Genomic DNA, 20,186 nt, shown 5'->3' on the forward strand with positions numbered 1-20,186 from the left:
ACAGTCACTACACAATAAAATATTCTAATAGAGCAGTCACACATAGCTAAGTGTGTAAATTGTTGGTAATCCTCAATTAGTGAAAATTTACTGCTAGGTATATCGGATCGGTAGGTATTTTTCTGTATCAGTGGAACCCTAATTAAAATGGCATTTTCTTGGTTCCTGTAAAATACACATTTGTCTGTTGTGCAACCTGCACTGGTTGTGCTCCACACACTATCATGTGTTTTGATCATGGGTACTCACATAGGGATAGAGGGTGGGTGTTAACACCACTTTGGCTTTAAAATGACAATTGAAAGCAAGAGATGAAATATGTACAGCCATGATGTTTAGCATGTAGCAAGAATCAACATGGGAAAGAAAATAGGCCATACACACCCTTGTACCACTGTTTCTTAGCCAGAAATTTCCATTTGAGCTAGTCACAGCACCCAAAACAAGTGGCTGTCAAACCATCATGTACTGTAGCTTGAGGAATACTGAGGATTTAAAATGTTAATCTGGTAGTGTAGCTACCCAATTGTTGGCTTTTGCCTGTTTTACAATTTGTTTCAGTATTGCAAAATCTGGATGCACTTTAGTAAGGACATGCATATTGAAATTAATAGCAAAATTAATTGATAATACAATCACTACAGTCAGCCATTTCATGGTTTCCACTGATGATTTTATAACTTTTTTTTTAAGGCAGTAAACTTAGCTTGGCTGTTTGGTAATCATAGCACTTCTTTGTAACCATACATACACCCACAGCCAACTGCAGGCTTGTTTGTGGGCACGTCTAGTCTTTCTGAAATTGTCTTCCATAAAATATGTGCGCATTGGTTTGATTGTGTGTATAATTTTTATTATCATCCACATCCACATGAGCAAAATTGTTTATAAATGCTAAAAGTAGTAAAGGCTGTGTAGAGCCAGTATAAATCTTTCAGATACATACTTGGCTAATAATTCAGTCTTATTTTTCCAGCAGGCACTGTAGTCATTGGTTGAGCTCTGATATAAGCACCATTCATGTATGGTATTAATGCCATGGATAAAACTTACTATAGCCACTTTATATCAAATGGCGCACTCTTCAGGGGTAAATTCAGGGAGGTTTTATTCCTCAAGTAAGACTGAGGCATCCTAATAGAGCAGTCACCCTAGTATGGCAGTCAATTAGTGTTGTAACAATTTAATTGCTGAAATTGCCTTTGAATTTAACTTCATAGGGGCTAAAACTTCCAAAGTTTATCTAGAAAAATGCCTCCAGACCTTGTTAACTGACATGCATCATATGCTAGTCTGCTTTTCATACTAGGTATGTTTTCCCTTTTACATATATTTTAGTTATAATTCTATGTGGTTGAGCCCTGACATTGCAAAATTCTGATTTAGAATCCAGTTAACAAAGTTCCTGAAGCCATTCATGCTTTTAAATTCTAATAGTCTGAGAAGTTATGTAGTGTAGTAGTCAGGTAGATGCCTAAACTTAATGATAAACTTTAATGTAGCAACCAGGTGAAGAAGGTTGTTTGAAGCTAAAACCTCACTGTAAAATGCTATAATTTAATGATAAAAATATGGTGGGGTACTTTAGGGAATAATATGTACTTCCAGCAAGCTTAATAAGTGAATTTTGTGCACTGCTCAAAGACTCATTTTAAAGCATGATAGCCTTTCTTTTTTGGTAATGAAACGTTTTGATTTTTTAGCAGTACATTATCCATTTTTTCATATTATATTATATAAAATAGACTTAAGCAAAGTTAGTTCAATTTAGTCTATATGAATGTGCCAATTATGCCGGCATAAGTTCAAGCATAATAGGACTGATTTTCAAGATTTTTACTTAAAGTGCAGAACACACACCACCATAATAAATCAGATAAAAACAAGTAATATTAAATTTTATTGTTTCTCGACTAATTATGGAAATAGACTATGTAGGATTGTGATACTAAGAAAACTGATCCACTCTAATAAAGCATTCAGAGGAGAAGAAGTTTGATTTGCATTCGAACAGAAGTTTGACATTGAAAGCATATGTACTTTTAAGCATAATAGGTGCATACGTTTACAGCAGACATGCTCACACTTTTCTTCATATGTATGGTTGTGGAATTATGCTTAAGTTTGTTACTTACAAACTAAAAGCATACTGCTGATCTATCCATAACTTATTGCCAGAATAATCTGACCAGGGTATATGTAAATATTTTAGTATTACAAATTCTGCACTTAGTTGTTACATGTATTATGTTTATACCCTAAGTAGAAATACATACAGTCCCTTACAGTTACTAATAATATGACTACACAACAATGCAATAATGTGTGTGAACTGCTGAGTAATAACCCAACTAGTTTGCATTTTTCTTGAACTTCATTAAGTAATGACTTCTTTGTTGTCTAAAGAGAAAACCAATAGGCTGTTAATGTTTCAGTCTTATCCGGTGAATACATTTGGAGTTATAGCAACAGGCAGGAAGAGAAACGAAATAATCAATTTATACAGTGGTTATACCTAAATAAATTTCAAGTCGTCATTTAATTGATCATACAACAGACTGTAGAGCTGGGACTTGTCTCATTGCATTCACCACAAACTGGGAAGTTTAACAAGGTGCAGTTTCAGGGATATATATGAAGTTTAAAATATTTAAAACGAGTTAATGTTGGAATCTAACAGATATAGTATACTCACCGTGTCACTGGTTGTTTGGAGAAGAACGTTAATAAGAGTTAGTGCTATATTTAGAACATCAGCGCATGCGCATGCACTAACACGTGCAACCGTGAAGAATGGGTAGACAAACTGCTTCTGCTTCTCGCAAGTCCATGGCAAAGAAGACACGACGATCCCAAACCTCTGGGGAGACGGAAGGCACGCAACCGCCAAAACGGAGCCGACGTTTAACAGCTACTCCGCGACCCCTGACAACAGACGACATCCCTGTGATCGTGGCAGCTATCCGTGCACCACTAACTGTCACGCCCACATCAGGAAGACTTACTACCGCAACGTCTACCATTACAACCACTGTCTAATCTGGAGTACTCGACACCGTAACTACCAGCGCATCTGGCGGATCTACAACTACCATGACAGCGTCGGCCGGATCTACAACTACCACGACAGCGTCGGCCGGATCTCCCACCCATACTACAGCATCGTCTGGCTCCCCAACTCTCCCCACTACAGCAGCGTCTAACCCCACATCTCTCACCACTATAGCGGCTGCCACCGGAACCTCCGACAGCTGGTGGTAAGCTATAAATTTGTACATAACACGTTTATTAATTAATGAGCTGTTGCATTGTTGTTACTAATTAACACGTTGCCTGTATCATATGTCAGTTGTTGGGCCTACCATTCACTAGTCACTTAGTAATTTAATTAATGTGTTATAATGCATTGTTGTTACTAATTAACACTTTGCCTGTATCATACAGTACATGCCATTCAGTTGTTGGGCCTACCATTCACTAGTATTGCCATCATGCATTCACCCATATGCAGCAACACCTACACATTATACCCCCCCCCCCCCCCTACATGTATACTAGTCAGCGAGCTATGTTCTCTTTGTGCATGTATCATCACGCCTATGCATTTACTTCAATCTGTTACCCCCCCCCCCTTCTTAACCTGGTCCCCTTCCTCATCTAATAGCTCTCAGCCATCTCCCAAGTAGCAGTCAGATCTGGCACATACCAGAGATTCAGGAAGTAATCCAAGCCTCTCGCCAGGCAGGCACAACCTCTACTTCAAGATCATTCACCCCATCAGGCAGTAACGTGAATCCACCCATCATGGTTAGCGCTGGGCTCCCACCCATCCCTACCAAGTTGCTCAACAGAATTCAAGATGGGCTGTTCATAGATATGTCAGACCTACTACCTCATACATTAACATCTGCTGAATACAATGCTGGTGAAGACCATGGTGGGTTCAGTCCTTTGGAGTGTACATGGCAGTGATGTCTCGCATGAAACCGCAGTGCATAGTAGATCTTCTGGGCTACCAACAGCGGATCATCCAAGCCTCATACAATCGTCAGCCAGGTTGCTGGGCAGTTTATGATCGCCAGTTCCGCTTGAAGTCTTCTGCAACCTCTTCAACAGACTGGTCAACAATTGATCTCAATCTATGGCATGATGCTTTCCCCGACGAAAACATGACCCAGGCACTACCTCCATCGCAGTCACAGCCAAGACCCCAATACAGCACTCAGAGGTATGCAAGCAACCAACCCAGATGTACCCCTCCATCACAGCAACGCATTTGCTTGGACTGGAACGAATACCCCAACCTTGACTGCCAACATCCCCATTGTAAATACGAGCACACGTGCTATAGATGTGCCTTCAACCCCAGAATTGTTGATAAACGCCACAAGGCAATGTTCTGCCCAAATAAAGGCAAAAGGTTTCAATGCGAACCCCTAATCAACCAACCAAGGGGACAACTGTGAACTGAAGCTGACTGTTATCATTACTTGATTGTAACTATAATCCTAATTTGATGTTGTAATGACTAGTTACCATTATTGTTTGAACAAATGAGTTACACTAATCTGTATGTTTGTTTATCATGCTACGCAACTGTACTGCATGCCCCCCCCCCCTTTTATTGCATATTACACAATACTTCCCCCCCTTCTCGTCCTATGTAGCTGATGCACTGGATCTGGATGGACGTCCATGGATTAACCAATGGCTCTTACAGGTGGAAAAATCCTCAGATATTGTCAAGGTTCCTGCAGAGGCAATAACCATTACATCACCCCTTATTGTCCAAAACTGGAGCAACCTCTTAGCAACACACCCAGATCAGTCCCTAGTAAATTTCTTCCTTGCCAGAATCTCCAGGGTTTCCGTATAGGCTATCACAACCCTCAAAGCTCTCTGAAATCTGCCAAACGGAGCTTAGTTTGTGCTCTACAACACCCTGAAGTAGTTGATCATTACTTGGAGGAAGAGCTGGCTCTTAAACGAGTCACAGGGCCTTTCCTCAAGGAATTAGTGCCAGAAGTACATATCAACCGCTTCGGAGTGATTCCCAAAAAGCACCAACCCGGTAAATGGCGCCTTATAGTTGATCTATCCCATCCATCGGGTCACAGTGTGAATGATGGAATTCCAAAGCCACTCTGCTCCCTTTCCTATATCACTGTGGATTCAGCTATTGCAGAAATTATGAAATTGGGAAGGGGCACACTGCTTGCCAAAGTCGATGTTAAGAGTGCATTTCACCTCTTACCCGTCCATCCAGCAGATCATCACCTCCTAGCCATGAATTGGAATGCACAGGTCTTTATTGATACTTGCCTTCCATTCGGCCTAAGGTCTGCACCAAAACTTTTCAATATCCTTGCTGACCTTTTATCTTGGATTCTTGAGCAAAAGGGCGTGAGTCCTCTTCTCCACTATCTGGATGATTTTCTCATTATATCTGCACCTAAATCATCTGCATGCTTTAACAACCTCCAAGTTATTCTCGCAATATGCTCACACCTTGGTATCCCCTTAGCAGTGGAAAAAATAGAGGGACCTGCAGAGACACTTACATTCTTAGGAATTACCGTAGACACCCAAAACATGGAGGCCCAACTTCCACCTACCAAGCTGCAGAACATTTGTAACGAGATTAAAGCATGGCTCAAAAAGAGAGATGCCAAGAAAAGGGCGGCCATCCTATCACTTGTTGGTCTTTTACAACACACCACAAAAGTTGTCAAGCCAGGCAGAACGTTTGTGTCACGAATGTATGCAACAGCTGCAAGAGTGAAGAAGTTGTCTCACCAAACCAGACTCAACACCGCATTCAAATCAGACTTGCGCTGGAGGCACTTGTTTGTTACCTCTTGGAATGGAGTCAGTTTTCTGCACTGTTCAAAAGAAACTACCTTTGATTACTGTCTGTGGACGGATGCTTCTGGTACATGGGGCTGTGGGGCACGATTTGGAGACCAATGGTTCCAGTTACGCTGGCCCCCCGAGTGGACACCAATTACCATAATGGCCAAGGAACTTGTACCCATCATCTTGAGCTGCTCAGTCTGGGGTAGATTGTTAAACCGAAAGAAGGTACAGTTCTTTTGTGACAATCTTGGGCTCGTAGATTCCATTCGGAAAAGCGCTTCAAAAGACCACATAGTGATGCACCTCCTGAGATGTCTATGTTTTTTTACAGCTCATTACGACATTCACATTACGATCACCCACCTTCCAGGAGTCCAAAACACAGCAGCCGACTTACTGTCAAGAAATAAGCTTCAGCAATTCTTCATCCTACATCCAATAGCGTCTCGCTTACCAACTCCAATCCCACTCTGCCTTGCTCGAATTATATCACCAAGGCAACTTGACTGGACATCGTCTCATTTCCTCCGATACTTCAAACAAGTCATCCAGTTTTCCAGATAGTCATTCCACATCTTATCTACACCTTGTGAACTGTTACAATAGCCACAAACGTATTAAGTTATATACTAACATTGATATTTCCTATGGCATTTCATATCCGTGTATTTGTTCTCATGTCATACAATCATAAGTGTAAGTATGTACAGTATCTTCATGAGACTAATTATGAGGTGCATAATATGCACGTTTGCATGCACACTCTCACACGCATACCCATAATGTATATTGTCACACTAAGCTTTCTATTAGGTACACATATCGCATCTCTTCTTTATTTATTAATTGTTTACACGGCGATGCATGCTTCAAGTTCGACTTACATTTCACCTCACCATGCATCCGTACACAATTTCCCCAAGTATTGTTACCAGGCTGATACCTTTATGATTTACTGTTGTAGATGGGTCCCACCACCTCATGCCCTTACCAGATGCTGCACATTTAACTGATCTCTACTGCAAGGCCAATCAATTCCTTATTCAAGGACTGGCTTCATCAACTATCACAACATGCTCAGCTGGAAAGAACAAGTACATTCAATTCTGCACAGCATCTAGAATTTCCCCAATACCGTCATCAGAAACAACACTGATCCTGTTTGCTTCCTATCTGGCTACTACTAACATGTCCCACACTACTATTAAAGTGTATCTGGCAGCCATCCGTCATATGCACGTTGTTGCAGGCTACAAGAACGGTTCAGTGACCAGCTCACACCTCGACTTCAGCTAGTCTTATGTGGCATAAAAAAGTCTCAAGCATCTACTTCTTCACCGAGGGTCCGACTGCCAATCACTCTCCAATTAATGCAAAACATAAAAAACATACTCTCTAACCAACCCCACTTGACCTCTATTCCTCACAGAGAATGGCCAAGGCCTTACCAGATAAATTTTCTGCACAGCATTAAACTCAGTCCTGTCCGAATTGCAAGTTAATTGCAATTGATACAATTCCCACAGCTTCCGCATTGGAGCAGCAACCACTGAAGCCAAAGCAAATATACCTGACGCATACATCAAGATGTTAGGCAGATGCAGAGTGATGCTTACCAAAGATACATCAAGACACCTCCATGTGAGCTAGCCAAATTTTCTGCATTGATAGCTTCAGCTTCATCTAGTATTCCACAGCAGAGTGACAGCACCTAGATAACAGTAACAAGAAACACATGAACTGACTTGATATGCAGCACTACACATTTATTGCACACTTAAGTATAGTATCATACATCACACAGATTACTGTAACTTGACTGTATTCTATTTACTTGTACACACACATAATATGCTTGTAATATAAATAAGCGATAATGCATTGAAGCGTCTGCGCCAGATTCCTTGGCGGTGAAAGATTCCCATGTATACATGGTTATCTTCTATGGTTTCAGCAACAAGAATTTGGACGGTCATTTGCTGACCTTGCTCCAACCTTCTGCCTGCCAAAGTATTTGTCGCTTGATTTGTATTATTACTCTTGGCCTGTAAAAGTCAAAACAATTGAAATAAATTAGGTCTTCCCCAAGCAGTCGAAGGCCTTGCACACCTACCAACTCACCACAATCTACTTAGATCGTGGTAGAGTCAAATGATCTCAGAAGACAACCGAAGCTACATACAGACTGGGGAAGGGTTAGACTACCACCAAAGACAGTTGTTCCCAGTAAAGGTTAGTGACAACATTAAATGAAGTTTAAAATATTTAAAACAAGTTAATGTTGGAATCTAACAGATATAGTATACTCACCGTGTCACTGGTTGTTTGGAGAAGAACGTTAATAAGAGTTAGTGCTATATTTAGAACATCAGCGCATGCGCATGCGCTAACACATGCAACGTGAAGAATGGGTAGACAAACTGCTTCTCCCACCCACCCTCCAACCACGTCCTAGAATACATGTCCATTGAATTGTCATATGCTTGCATTTGAATATGAACGAAGAATACAGTGTGTTATCGCCCATATAAACCTCGACCTGACATTAAAAATTATATATATATTTCACTTGTACGGGTACACGCATACGCGTATACATGTGCACACTACCACAGCTCATTTTGTCATTCTAATGTATATATATATATACATATACGCGAACACTGTAAGCAGTATCTTACCGTTATTGGTCCTATAATTGTTACATTAGCATACCACATACAACCAGATTCTTACACCAAATGGCTGAAAGACTGGTGCACATCATTACCTTTTATAACGTGGGTTGTTGAGCCAGTACCGCTGCCACTAAGGCAAATATTGGTTCATATCATTGTTACATAAAGTGGCATTTACCAAGCCAACATCGCTGCAATGTTGGTTCACAATTTTGAATATACATTGTCAATTATTGAGCCAATACAGCTGCCACTAAGCAAATATGGTTCATATCAATGTTACATACAGTGTCATTTACAGAGCCAACATCACTGTCTACTAAGGCATGTGTTGGTTCACATTTCAAACAGACATTGTCAGTTACTGAGCCAATACAGCTGCCACTTAGGCAAATATTGGTTCATATCATTGTTACATACAGTGTCATTTACCGAGCCAACATTGCTGCCTACTAAGACAAATGTTGGTTCATGGTTACACGCACAATGTTGCCATCGTTGGCCATTCAGACCTATACTCCTGCCACTAGGGTAAATATAGGTCCACCCAACTGGGCATGCTCAGTAGGAAGAGCCAAGTTAGGATAAAGTCAGCTTCATACCCATAGGTATCAAATCTTTTTTATTTTTTTAAATGACAAATTGGTACATTGCACTGATAAAGGCTCTTCATTTGCTGCATACGCAGCACCTCCATTTTCTATAGAGAGAGTGTGATAGTGCAAGGTCCCACTTAGGATGACTGCGTAATAGGTATAGATTTCAGCAACTAGAATTTGGACGGTCATTTGCTGACCCCGCTCCAACCTTCTTGCCTGCCCAAGTATTTGTCGCTTGATTTGTATTATTACTCTTGGCCTGTAAAAGTCAAAACAATTGAAATAAATGAGGTATTCCCCAAAGCAGTCAGGGCCTTGCATACCTACCAACTCACCACAATCTACTTTAGATCGTGGTAGAGTAAAATGATCTCAGAAGACAACCGAAGCTACATACAGACTGGGGGAAGGGTTGGACTACCACCAAAGACAGTTGTTCCCAGTAAAGGTTAGTGACAACATTAACCTCCCATTATTTCAAAAGTTCAAGCAAAAATAAAGTATACTGCATTGTAAACAAACATACATAACTCACATTTGATTCATGGTACAGAAACAAAACGATATGTGACCGGATTTCACATAACAAGGCTTCCACACACACAAAATCAAACTTACGTTTTTACCAGAAATGGATTGCTGGCCTAATACACTATCATATTCCACACTGTACTTCCTTCAGGACTGGCAAGTCTGGTTTCTGTGGCAGCTTTCTTCCGACCCTGTCAAAGCCACGAGTGGGAGATTGGTGCCATTGAATGGCCATGGCTTTGTGATAATGGTGTGTAGTGAGCTGGGACTTCACAAAGAGCTCGCCAATAGTGTTCTCAGTCAATTTGGAGTGATTTGAGGGCCATGGAGGGCAATGGAGAGCCCAAACTTGGCCTCTGGATTCCAATCGTCTTCTTGCTTCATTTTATACCCCTATGTTAAGCCCACCCACCGCCCCCCACCCTCCCACCCTATTACTACCACCTGTGATATTATTACCCGCTCGAGAAAAGCTGCCCAAAAACAGGGCTAATTTTGGGTATCAGAAATGTATACACCCACTCAGTGATAGCTAGTAAATAGATGCATACTTGGTGTAAATTTTGTTTGCACAGCTGTAGGCACTGGGAAGTTATTACACAATGATTACACCATATCTCCTAACGAAGCTTTGTGCGTCGAAGCAGGGTTTTGTCAAATTCAGTCACATATTCTTATTCCCATACAAATCATATGGTATATACAGGTATAGCAATTTGAGTGTGTTTCACTGTTAATTGAAGTGGATAAAACATCCGTATCTTTTTTGTCGTGTGATTTCCAACCCAATGTATCCTAATATTTATCTCAGAAACAGAATTTTGCCAACTAGAAATCGCTCAGTGGGATATGCACACATAATACACTACCAGGCATATTCTCATTTATATGCCAGATATAATGTTATTGTCATAATCTACTTGAAGTAGAGAAACAGGTTTAAAGGAGGTGATAGTACGTTGGGGAGTCACACACTGCACATGCTATAATACAGATTTATTATTTTTATTCTCTGAATACAGATTGCTACTGTGTACAGTGACATCTGTATTAATACAGTGCCTTTTGCAGGACGAGGAAGAAACATTTAAAACAGACAGTGAAAGATTACTGGCTACCACTGAACAAATTGGAAGGTTACACAGTGATACCCTAGATGTTGATACCAATGAGACTGTCAGGACCACTCTAGAGGGAAGCAACATTGGTTAGCAGCATTTGGTAAATGTGTCATGTGGGAGTTTCAAAAGCCTGGGTGAAAATCTGGGAAATCAATTGTGCTGGTCATGAAATGGTTACAATGATGTTAATCATGGTAAGTGGTGCATAACGTTGTTGCAGCCATTTAATGCCTGCCACCTTTAATTTCACAACTTTTTCACCCAAGCTTTGAAGGCCACATCCTTTTATACAGCTTAGCTGTTTTGTGTGGACTTCACTTCTTTTTATATTTTTAATACCCCCAAAACACTTCCCTTGAGGCTTGTTTTTGCACAAGTTCAATGACAATGGTATAGGACAAACTAGTGCTCTACAAATACAGAAAATATCTACTGATCCAATACCAATTGACAGCAAAAAGACCTATGCAATAACCAATTAATGCTGATAATTGCTCTATAATTTTGTGCTTGCTTGATCATGACTATGGCTAGTATTATAGTGCTTGTATTTATTTACAATAGTGTGTATAACTAAAATCCTTCCTAAGTTAGGTATGCATGATTGTACTATTTGTCTATTAGGATTTTTATTATGCAGTGACTGTTCTATTAGAGTATCTTGGTTTATAATGCAAAACATGATAAGTTGCAGCTGCTCAACTTAAAGTAATTAGTGTGATGAAAATGATGATGACAAGTGGGTCTTAATCATAGAGTGCTACCTTGCCAATTTGTGCCAAAATGGCTATAATTTTGGGGTTGATGGAATACTAGACAAGTTACAATAGTATTGTTTATTACTATTGCAACAAGTATAAGCAGCACAGTTGGGATATTCACTTCTTATTGTTTTACAGTATTTGGACATTACGTACTACTCTGATTCAGCTTGTTTCAGTACTTTCTTATTGCAGCATTATAAACTGTCCCTAATCTAATTTAAAATTCCAAATTTTTTCTTATACTTGTTTGTGAAGTTTTTTTTGCAAGCTCATGACCGTTAAATATCTGCTGAGTTACTCACACTAGATTATGACTCATACAATCACAAATGATCAGTGGGCGTGGCTCTACATAAGCCTGCAACGTGGATTCGTGCATACCTACGGACTGATGAATGGGCGTGGCTACCATATGTCTACAGACAGTAATTTACATAAGTGGGCGTGGATTCGTGCACACCTACACACTGATGAATGGACGTGGCTACCATGTCTACAGACTGTAATTTATGTAAGTGGGTGTGGCTCATGAAAGAAGCAGATCTACGCTATGATGTGTAGTAACACGTCCACATTTAATTTAGCACGTGGGGTCAGACCCGAATAATCTGTAAATCAGGACCTGGATGACCCGACTCGGTTTAACATTGTTCATTTGTTGACTTACACGTTGCTATATAGTTCATCATGAGTTGCTCTCTCTGATCGATATCAGCAGCGAGCCACGTTTGCATATGTTTTTGGTGCAACCGTTGACCATGTGTATTCGAATAGTTTGATGCAATATACACTAGTATGGAAGCCGTACTGTAGTCTATTAACACTCAGTGGTAGAACCTTGACTGATGGCCATGGTAAAGAAGGATAAAAGGTAAGACAATAGCGCAAGCATTGTATGCTTATCAATATACCAAAGGTTTTTTCTTAAGCGAACTAGAAACGTTTCTGCGAAAAAATTAGGGCTGTAGTTGTAGCCGCTTTTCCGCTACGCTTCACTGAAGACGTCAGGCAGGCAGGCAGGCAGGCAGTAGAAAATTCTGTTGAATAATTTTTTTCTAAATTCTGTAGCAACTTGGCGCAAACGTTTCAGGTCGATCTGAAGACACTTTTGGGCTTGGTTTTACCCAACCAATACTGTCATGTCGTTGCGAGGAAAAATCGTGGTAGGTTTTTGGGTTATATTATATCACGGATCGCCCCCACACCTTCGATGTCCCTAATATACAGTACTATCGTACTGTATGATACTCTAATAGAGCACACAATTTTTATGGATTTCTAATAGAACACACATAGATTTTTTATTGGTAGAGATACTATTGAGAATATTTTAGCTAGAACATTTATTTATAAAGTAGAAATTAAGTAAGGTGAACAGCAGTGATAGTAGTGACTCAGCGGTTAAAGGTTTTGATGTTTAATTTGGAGATACCTGATTCAAATGCTGGTAACTTTTTTCATGCACCTTTTTTACCCCACCATGACTGTTCAATTAGAGTATCTTGACCCTGCAATTTACAGTTGTTTAAGTTTTGCTTGTAACTCTATAGCTGTCAATGAGATTTCTTTTAAACCACAAAAGGTTTGAGCTTTGATGGTTAACCTATACGCATACCGATTTTACACCACAAGTGGTTTATCCTGTAGGTGTGACATCAAGTCGGCCTTTTTAATGCAAATAATCTGTACATAGCTCTATGGCTATTTATCAGATTTGCACCAGTGGGTACATGATATTGTTACAATACATCCTTTATTTTAAAGTGCACCAAAGTTCAGCATTTTCATTTTGACATGGTTTTGGTAAAATGTGTGAAAAGAATAATCTAAGCTTCCCAAGCCCCCTAAATTAAAAAAAGAACCGAAGAAATGAAACCAGGGCTTGTATTTCATGATTACACTACGCAATCTTGCTCAAATTTGGTATGTGGGGTGATGAAGGTGGAGAGTATAAAAATTATTCTGATTTGAGTAGAGAGCACTAAGCTATGTACATATGTGTAAAAATTGTGTTTTCTATCTTCCATATGTGTAAAAATTGTGTTTTCTATCGCTCACAGTGTGGTGAGGCCAGCTTTCTTGGCCACACAACACACTACCATGTGTTTTGAAATGTTACTAATATTTACTCTATTCCATGTTTTAGCTTTTGAAGTACTGATACCAACTGAGGATAGTTTAATGATGGTGGAAAATATCACATTGCCTAATGTGAGCTTATCTGTATTTGAAAACATGACACCAATGTTTCAAATACCAAGTGTTGTGCTTTTGAACCAGATTAAAAAGGAAGGTACTATACAATGTGTGTTTTGTGCAGCTGCATGTGGCAATAGTAAACTTTTACATACTTTTGTATATGTGCAACACCTTTCACACTTTACTGCATGGAATATAATTTTTGTTGTCGTGCATATTCTACAAGTGAATGACTACTCGTACAGTGTACAGTATCTACCTTTTGAAATGATACTATACACCTGTACTTAGATAAGGGTACAGTAGTATACATGCACAAATGTTATAACATGGCTTTTTTGGGAAGCAGAATTTCACAGCATTTGCCACAAAATCTGTAAATATGACTGGGTCTACAGAAAAAGGGCATGTGGGCACATATAATTTACATACTTTTTAAAACTTTCATGACTCATAACTTTATTGTCATTGTGCTATGGCCATGAAATATTCAGCCCTATTTAAACATTGTATTAGCTGTATCATACAAGTTACAGAATGCAAACATTTTATTCCATTAGTAAGATATGATCTGTTGTGTGATGGTGTGTAGTTTATGCCCACATGTAGGAGCAGTCACAAATCTATTAGTATAGTCAGTGTAGCAACAAAATTTTTATTATGCTGGGTAATGCAAACTCGGGCAACTGAGGAATTTGGTGAAATTTTGGCTAATTAGATGCTAGTTTTGTACTTGTAAAGCTTCATTAAACTATACTAGTTTGACATAGCAGCTTTCAGTGGTTATATTTATATGTTTGGTTGCTATTGATTTAGATGCTAGTTATGTAGCTGTAAAGCTTTACCAATCTATCCCAATATTAATGTTTGTGATGTACATAGCTATGTCTGTAATTTTTGGTTGCTGGTCATCATCAATTGCTACAGTTCAACATGTCTTAGCAGTTTGCTATCATCACTTTTTTTCTAAACAATGCTAAGTCGCAAATGCTATGTTCATTCATCTATCCTGTTTATGGAAGAGCTTACTACCCACCCTATGATTTCTTCAGGTAATTAGAATTAGAGCAAAGTAGGCAATGATAGAGCTCGGTGTGGTGGAAGGGTGGTGAGTATAGCTAGGCAAGACTGTGTATATACGTATGAGCACACATGTGTAATAGAGTCCTCAATAAATGGTGGCAGTTGCATTACTCCCAAGGGTGAGCCACAGCAACTAACATGTTAAGGTGGCGGTTACCTGGACGTCATGGTTTTGAAGCCATTGCAAATGAAGCCATATGTCGCACCACAAATATTTATTTATTGCATAATGTGATTAGTGTTTACATGATAATTAAAGTGGCAGTTGCACTTGCTAAGGCCCATTACCTTGTAATAAGATGAAATTTGTTACTGTTTTGTGAATATGATTAAAGAAAACATCCACTAAAGTAAGTAGAGTAGTTTAGAACCTTTGTTCACTGAAATTCGGGTGCTTCGCGCAAAACTTTGGCGGCATACGTCATTTGTGGTTTTAGTATGGTATGTTTGAATGTTAGTACAACTTTCTGTGTCAGTTTTTTCTACTATCTAGTGATGGAGACCACTGTATTTGTGTAAAATAAGCGACTGGTATTTGTAGCAGAGCCACAAGTTGAGAAAAAAGGTTTTTTGTACTGCCTGTCGAAGTTACAGCAGGTTTTAGACCATTTTGCGGTGGCCAAAAGGACTTCACAATGCCATAGCCTTGTTTCAGCCTGGTATAGGCTGCTTTGTTGATCACATGGCCAAAAGGACTTCACAATGCCATAGCCTTGTTTCAGCCTGGTATAGGCTGGAGCTTTGTTGATCACATGTGCTGCTAAAGAATAGATTCCATGATTTACCCTGCTGTATTGTGCAATGAGCTTTGCATAAACTGATCCCAAAAGGATTTTTGCATACTTGTACAATAAATTCTCTAGCATTGCTGTTCAATCTCCAATGGCCATACAGACCAGCATGTAGATAGAGGAAGGAAGAGCTGCTCTACAATCTGGTTGTATTCACTTTAGCATAGTTCTCCAAATCTGTTTATAACTGAATTTTAAAAAAATATCCTTCATACTGGAAATTGTGAGGTAACCACCACCTTAAAGAATAAGTATGCAGCAGAGTTGGAGTGAGTGCTATATTAGAATATTGGCTTTGTTCTATTAGAATATCTCGATCTATTATTTATGAACATTTTTGACTTGAATTCAGTTGCTGGAATAATTTAGTCCCTGACATTATGCTCAAATTTATTCTACTACAGCCCTACCAGTAAAATCATTGAGAAGTTTACAGTATTATGTACTTCAAATTATTTATAAATGTAAAATCCGTAAAATACTGATGCGGCAGCCAAAAGTAGAAGTGTGTGGTGGACAGGAAACAAGGAAATTGATAAATATTGGCCTTATAGTACAATCACTCAGTCCAGTACTGCATATAACACCTAGCCTGTTCACACAATGAAGACTTGATTGAAGGCTCAAATGCTCATAAGCAACAATCAACAACTATATATCACTGGTTGAAGTGTTGCAAACTTGACTGAGCACAATTGGTGGTAGAAAGAAATAATGCACTTTCATAGGGTTGCTATAATTTACAGTTATATGATGTATCAAGACACACGGTAGTGTGTCGTGCGGCCCAAGAAGCTGGCGCGCCACACCATGAGTATATTTACAGGAAGAAAGAAAATGTCATTTTCACACCTTTGTATCTTGGTGATCCCTTATCCGATTGGAACCAAAGATGCTACAGAGTTGCCCGCCAGCCAGGGGAGTATACATTCCAAATTTGAAGGAAATCGCTCCAGCCATTTCTGAGGTACGAGCTGCCAAAGTTTCGATTTTTCCTTGGTATTTTTTCTTCTTCGTATTTTTGCACACTTGCAAAAATTGCTATAAAACGCAAACGTGTACTCCGATTGCCTTGAAATTTGGCACACAGAAAGGGAGTCCAACAGCGAATCCTAGCATTAAATTTGGTACAAATCTGATGAATGGTTCAAGAGTTATGACCGATTATTCGCGTAAAACAAGATCGATTTGTTGTCACGCCTACAGGGTAAACCGCATCATGGAATGAGTTGAAAATTGCTATGTAGACGGCGTAACCATCGTAGGAGTGCCTTTGTTGGTTTGAAAGGAATCGAGATAAAGGCCATGGAGGTATGACACAAAACCCAACCTGTGTCACAATTACGCGATCAATTTTTATGAATAAAAAAGTATTAGTTTTCACGCCTACTAGGAAACCCGCTTAGAGCAATGAGCTGAAAATCGGTGTATAGCTGGAATAATCTTCATAGAAAGTCCTTGAGGTAGTACAGAAGAATCGGATTACAAACCACTGAGTTATGATTCGAAAGCCAACTCCGTGTAGCAAATGCGAGATGGAGATACTCTAATAGAACAGTCACCCCAATAGAGCATTCAGCTAATTTATTTGCTCCATTATAGAATTCTATTACATTACAACTACAAGTTATTCTGTAGGGAGTTCAGCTGCAAACAGTTAATCTTATAGACAGTTCAGCAAGAAGCAAGTCACCCTGTGGAGAGTTAAGCTACAAACATATCACTGTAGAGATTCAGAACATTACAAGTCACACTGAAGAGAATTCAGCTATAAACAAGTCATGCACTCTGTAGAGAATTCAGCTACAATTAGGTCACTCTCTAGAGAATTTAGCTACACACAAGTCACTGTGGAGAGAGGTCAGCTACAAACAAATTACCCTGTAGAGAGATCAGCTACAAACAAAACACTTTGCAGAGAGTTCAGCTACAAATAAATCAACCTGTAGAGAGATAAGCTAGAAACAAATCACCCTGTAGAGAGTTCAGCTACAAAAAATCACCCTGTAGAGACATCAGCTAGAAACTAGACACAATGTAAGGAGTTCAGCTACAAGCAATCACCCTGTAGAGAGTTCAGCTAAAACAAATCAACCTGCAGAGAGATCAGCTACAAACAAATCACCGTATAGACAGTTCAGCTACAAACAAATTACCTTGTAGAGAAATCGGCTACAAACAAATCAACCTGCAGAGAGGTCAGCTACACACAAATCAACTTGTAGAGCAATCAGCTACAAACAAATCACCCTGTAGAGAGATCAGCTACAAACAAATCAACTTGCAGAGCGATCAGCTACAAACAAATCACCCTGTAGAGAGTTCAGCTACACACAAATCTACCTGTAGAGCGATCAGCTACAAACAAATCACCCTGAAGAGAGGTCAGCTACAAAAAATCACCCTGTAAAGAGATCAGCTAGAAACAAATCACCCTGAAGAGAGGTCAGCTACAAAAAATCACCTTGTAGAGAGATCAGCTACAAACAAAACACTTTGCAGAGAGTTCAGCTACAAACATTACAAATCAACCTTTAGAGCGATCAGCAACAAACAAATCAACTCGTAGAGAGATCAGCTAGAAACAAATCAACCTGCAGAGAGATCAGCTACAAACAAATCACCTTATAGATAGTTCAGCTACAAACAAATTACCCTGTAGAGAGATTGGCTACAAATAAATCAACCTGCAGAGAGATCAGCTACACACAAATCAACTTGTAGAGAGATCAGCTACAAACAAATCACCCTGTAGAGAGGTCAGCTAGAAACTAGACACAATGTAAGGAATTCAGCTACAAGCAAATCACCTTTTAGTGAGTTCAGCTACAAACAAATCAACCTGCAGTGAGATCACCTACAAAAAAGCACCTTGTACAGAGCTCAGTCACAAACAAATTACCCTGTGGAGAGATCAGGTAGAAGAATTCACCTTGTAGAGAGTTCAGCAACAAAGAAACCACCATGTAGAAAGTTCAGCTGCAAACAAATCATCCTGTGGAAAATTCAGTTACAAACACATCGCCCAGTAGAAATATTAGCTAGAAGAAGTTACCTTGTAGAGAGTTCAGCTACAAAGAAACCATTTTGTAATGAGTTGAGCTGCAAACAAATCACCTGTACAGAATTCAGCTGCAAACAAATCACCCTGTAGTGAGATCAGCTAGAAGAAGTTACATTGTAGACAGTTCAGCTACAAACAATTCACCCTGTAGAGAGATCAGTTAGAAGCAGTTTCCTTGTAGAGAGTTCAACTACAAACAAATCACCCTGTAGAAAGATCAGCTAGATTAATTCACCTTGTAGAGATTTCAGCTACAAAGAAACCACCATGTAGAGAGCTCAGCTGCAAACAAGTCACCCTGTAGAAAATTCAGCTACAAACAAATCACTCAGTAGAAAGATCAGCTAGAAGAAGTTACCTTGTAGAAAGTTCAGCTACAAAGAAACCATTCTGTAAAGAGCTCAGCTGCAAACAAATCACCTGTACAGAATTCAGCTACAAACAAATCACCCTGTAGAGAGATCAGCTATAAGAACTTACCTTGTAGATATTTCAGCTAACCCTGTAGAGAGATCAGCTAGAAGAATAGTTACCAGTTACCTTGTAGATAGTTCAGCTGCAATCAATTCACCCTGTAGAGAGATCAGCTAGAAGAAGTCACCTTGTAGATAGTTCAGCTACAAACAAATCATCCTGTAGAGAGATCAGCTAGAAGACGTCACCTTGTAGAGTGTTAAAGTTACAAAGAAACCACCATCCAGAGAGTTCTGTAATAAATATATGTATTATATATATAACTTGTACATTTTCTGATAAATTCAGAAATATTTAAAGCTTTTAACATCTGCTTCACCTTTTCTTCTTCCTGTGGTAAAGAAAAAACGCTAGGCTAAAAATGCCCCAATGCCGGCCATAGGCCAGTTTGGGGTATACAAATACAAAAAGAAGTGAAATCTTAGAGGCACCAAATTCACCTGAATTGTCGTAATTAAAATTTTTGCCATTAACCTACCATCACAGCCATTTCTTGGCTACCACCTTGGATTTCACATCTTTTTTCACCATAATCTTTTTGAGGGCCGCACAGTTTTTTTTACAGCTTGGCTGTTTTGGATTAGATATAATTTATGTGACCAATTTTTGATCTACACACACTCCAGTAAAGTTCACTTTTACCATGAATGGATAGCCACACCAATACTCTACACATTTACACCAAACTTATGCCCCTGATTTGCTCAAGCAGCTATTCACGAGTGGATTTCTAGAGACATGTGCCAGCCACTAGAAATGCTCTGGCAGCTTGTAATTCCACTGGTCAACTGAAACAAGAGACTAGAGACATGAACAACCTGAGATAGTTTCCCAGATATTTTATACATACATTTTTTGTAATTTTCAGTGGCACAGGTGGTCTTGAGAGCCCAATATTAAGGCTGGAGACACCATATGTGACCGAATTTACAAAAAGGGGTCTTCCACACACATCCAATTTACCAACTTTGACGATTCATAACTTCAGATTACAATAACATATTGGCTTGAAATTTGGGCTGTTGT

General features: G+C 39.3%; 1 protein-coding gene across 5 annotated transcripts in view; it reads left to right on the forward strand.

The window, feature by feature from the left end:
- Positions 1 to 20,186, forward strand: part of LOC136254604 (fibropellin-1-like) — a 176,871-nt gene that overhangs the window by 112,856 nt on the left and 43,829 nt on the right. For all 5 annotated transcript variants that reach the window (XM_066047351.1, XM_066047350.1, XM_066047352.1 and 2 more), the window contains exons 8-9: positions 10,736 to 10,871; positions 13,696 to 13,842. In XM_066047351.1, coding sequence (XP_065903423.1) covers positions 10,736 to 10,871; positions 13,696 to 13,842 — 283 coding nt within the window. The remainder of the gene's footprint in view (positions 1 to 10,735; positions 10,872 to 13,695; positions 13,843 to 20,186) is intronic.

This window comes from Dysidea avara, chromosome 4 (assembly GCF_963678975.1).
Source record: "Dysidea avara chromosome 4, odDysAvar1.4, whole genome shotgun sequence".
Classification (NCBI taxonomy): Eukaryota; Metazoa; Porifera; class Demospongiae; order Dictyoceratida; family Dysideidae; genus Dysidea; species Dysidea avara.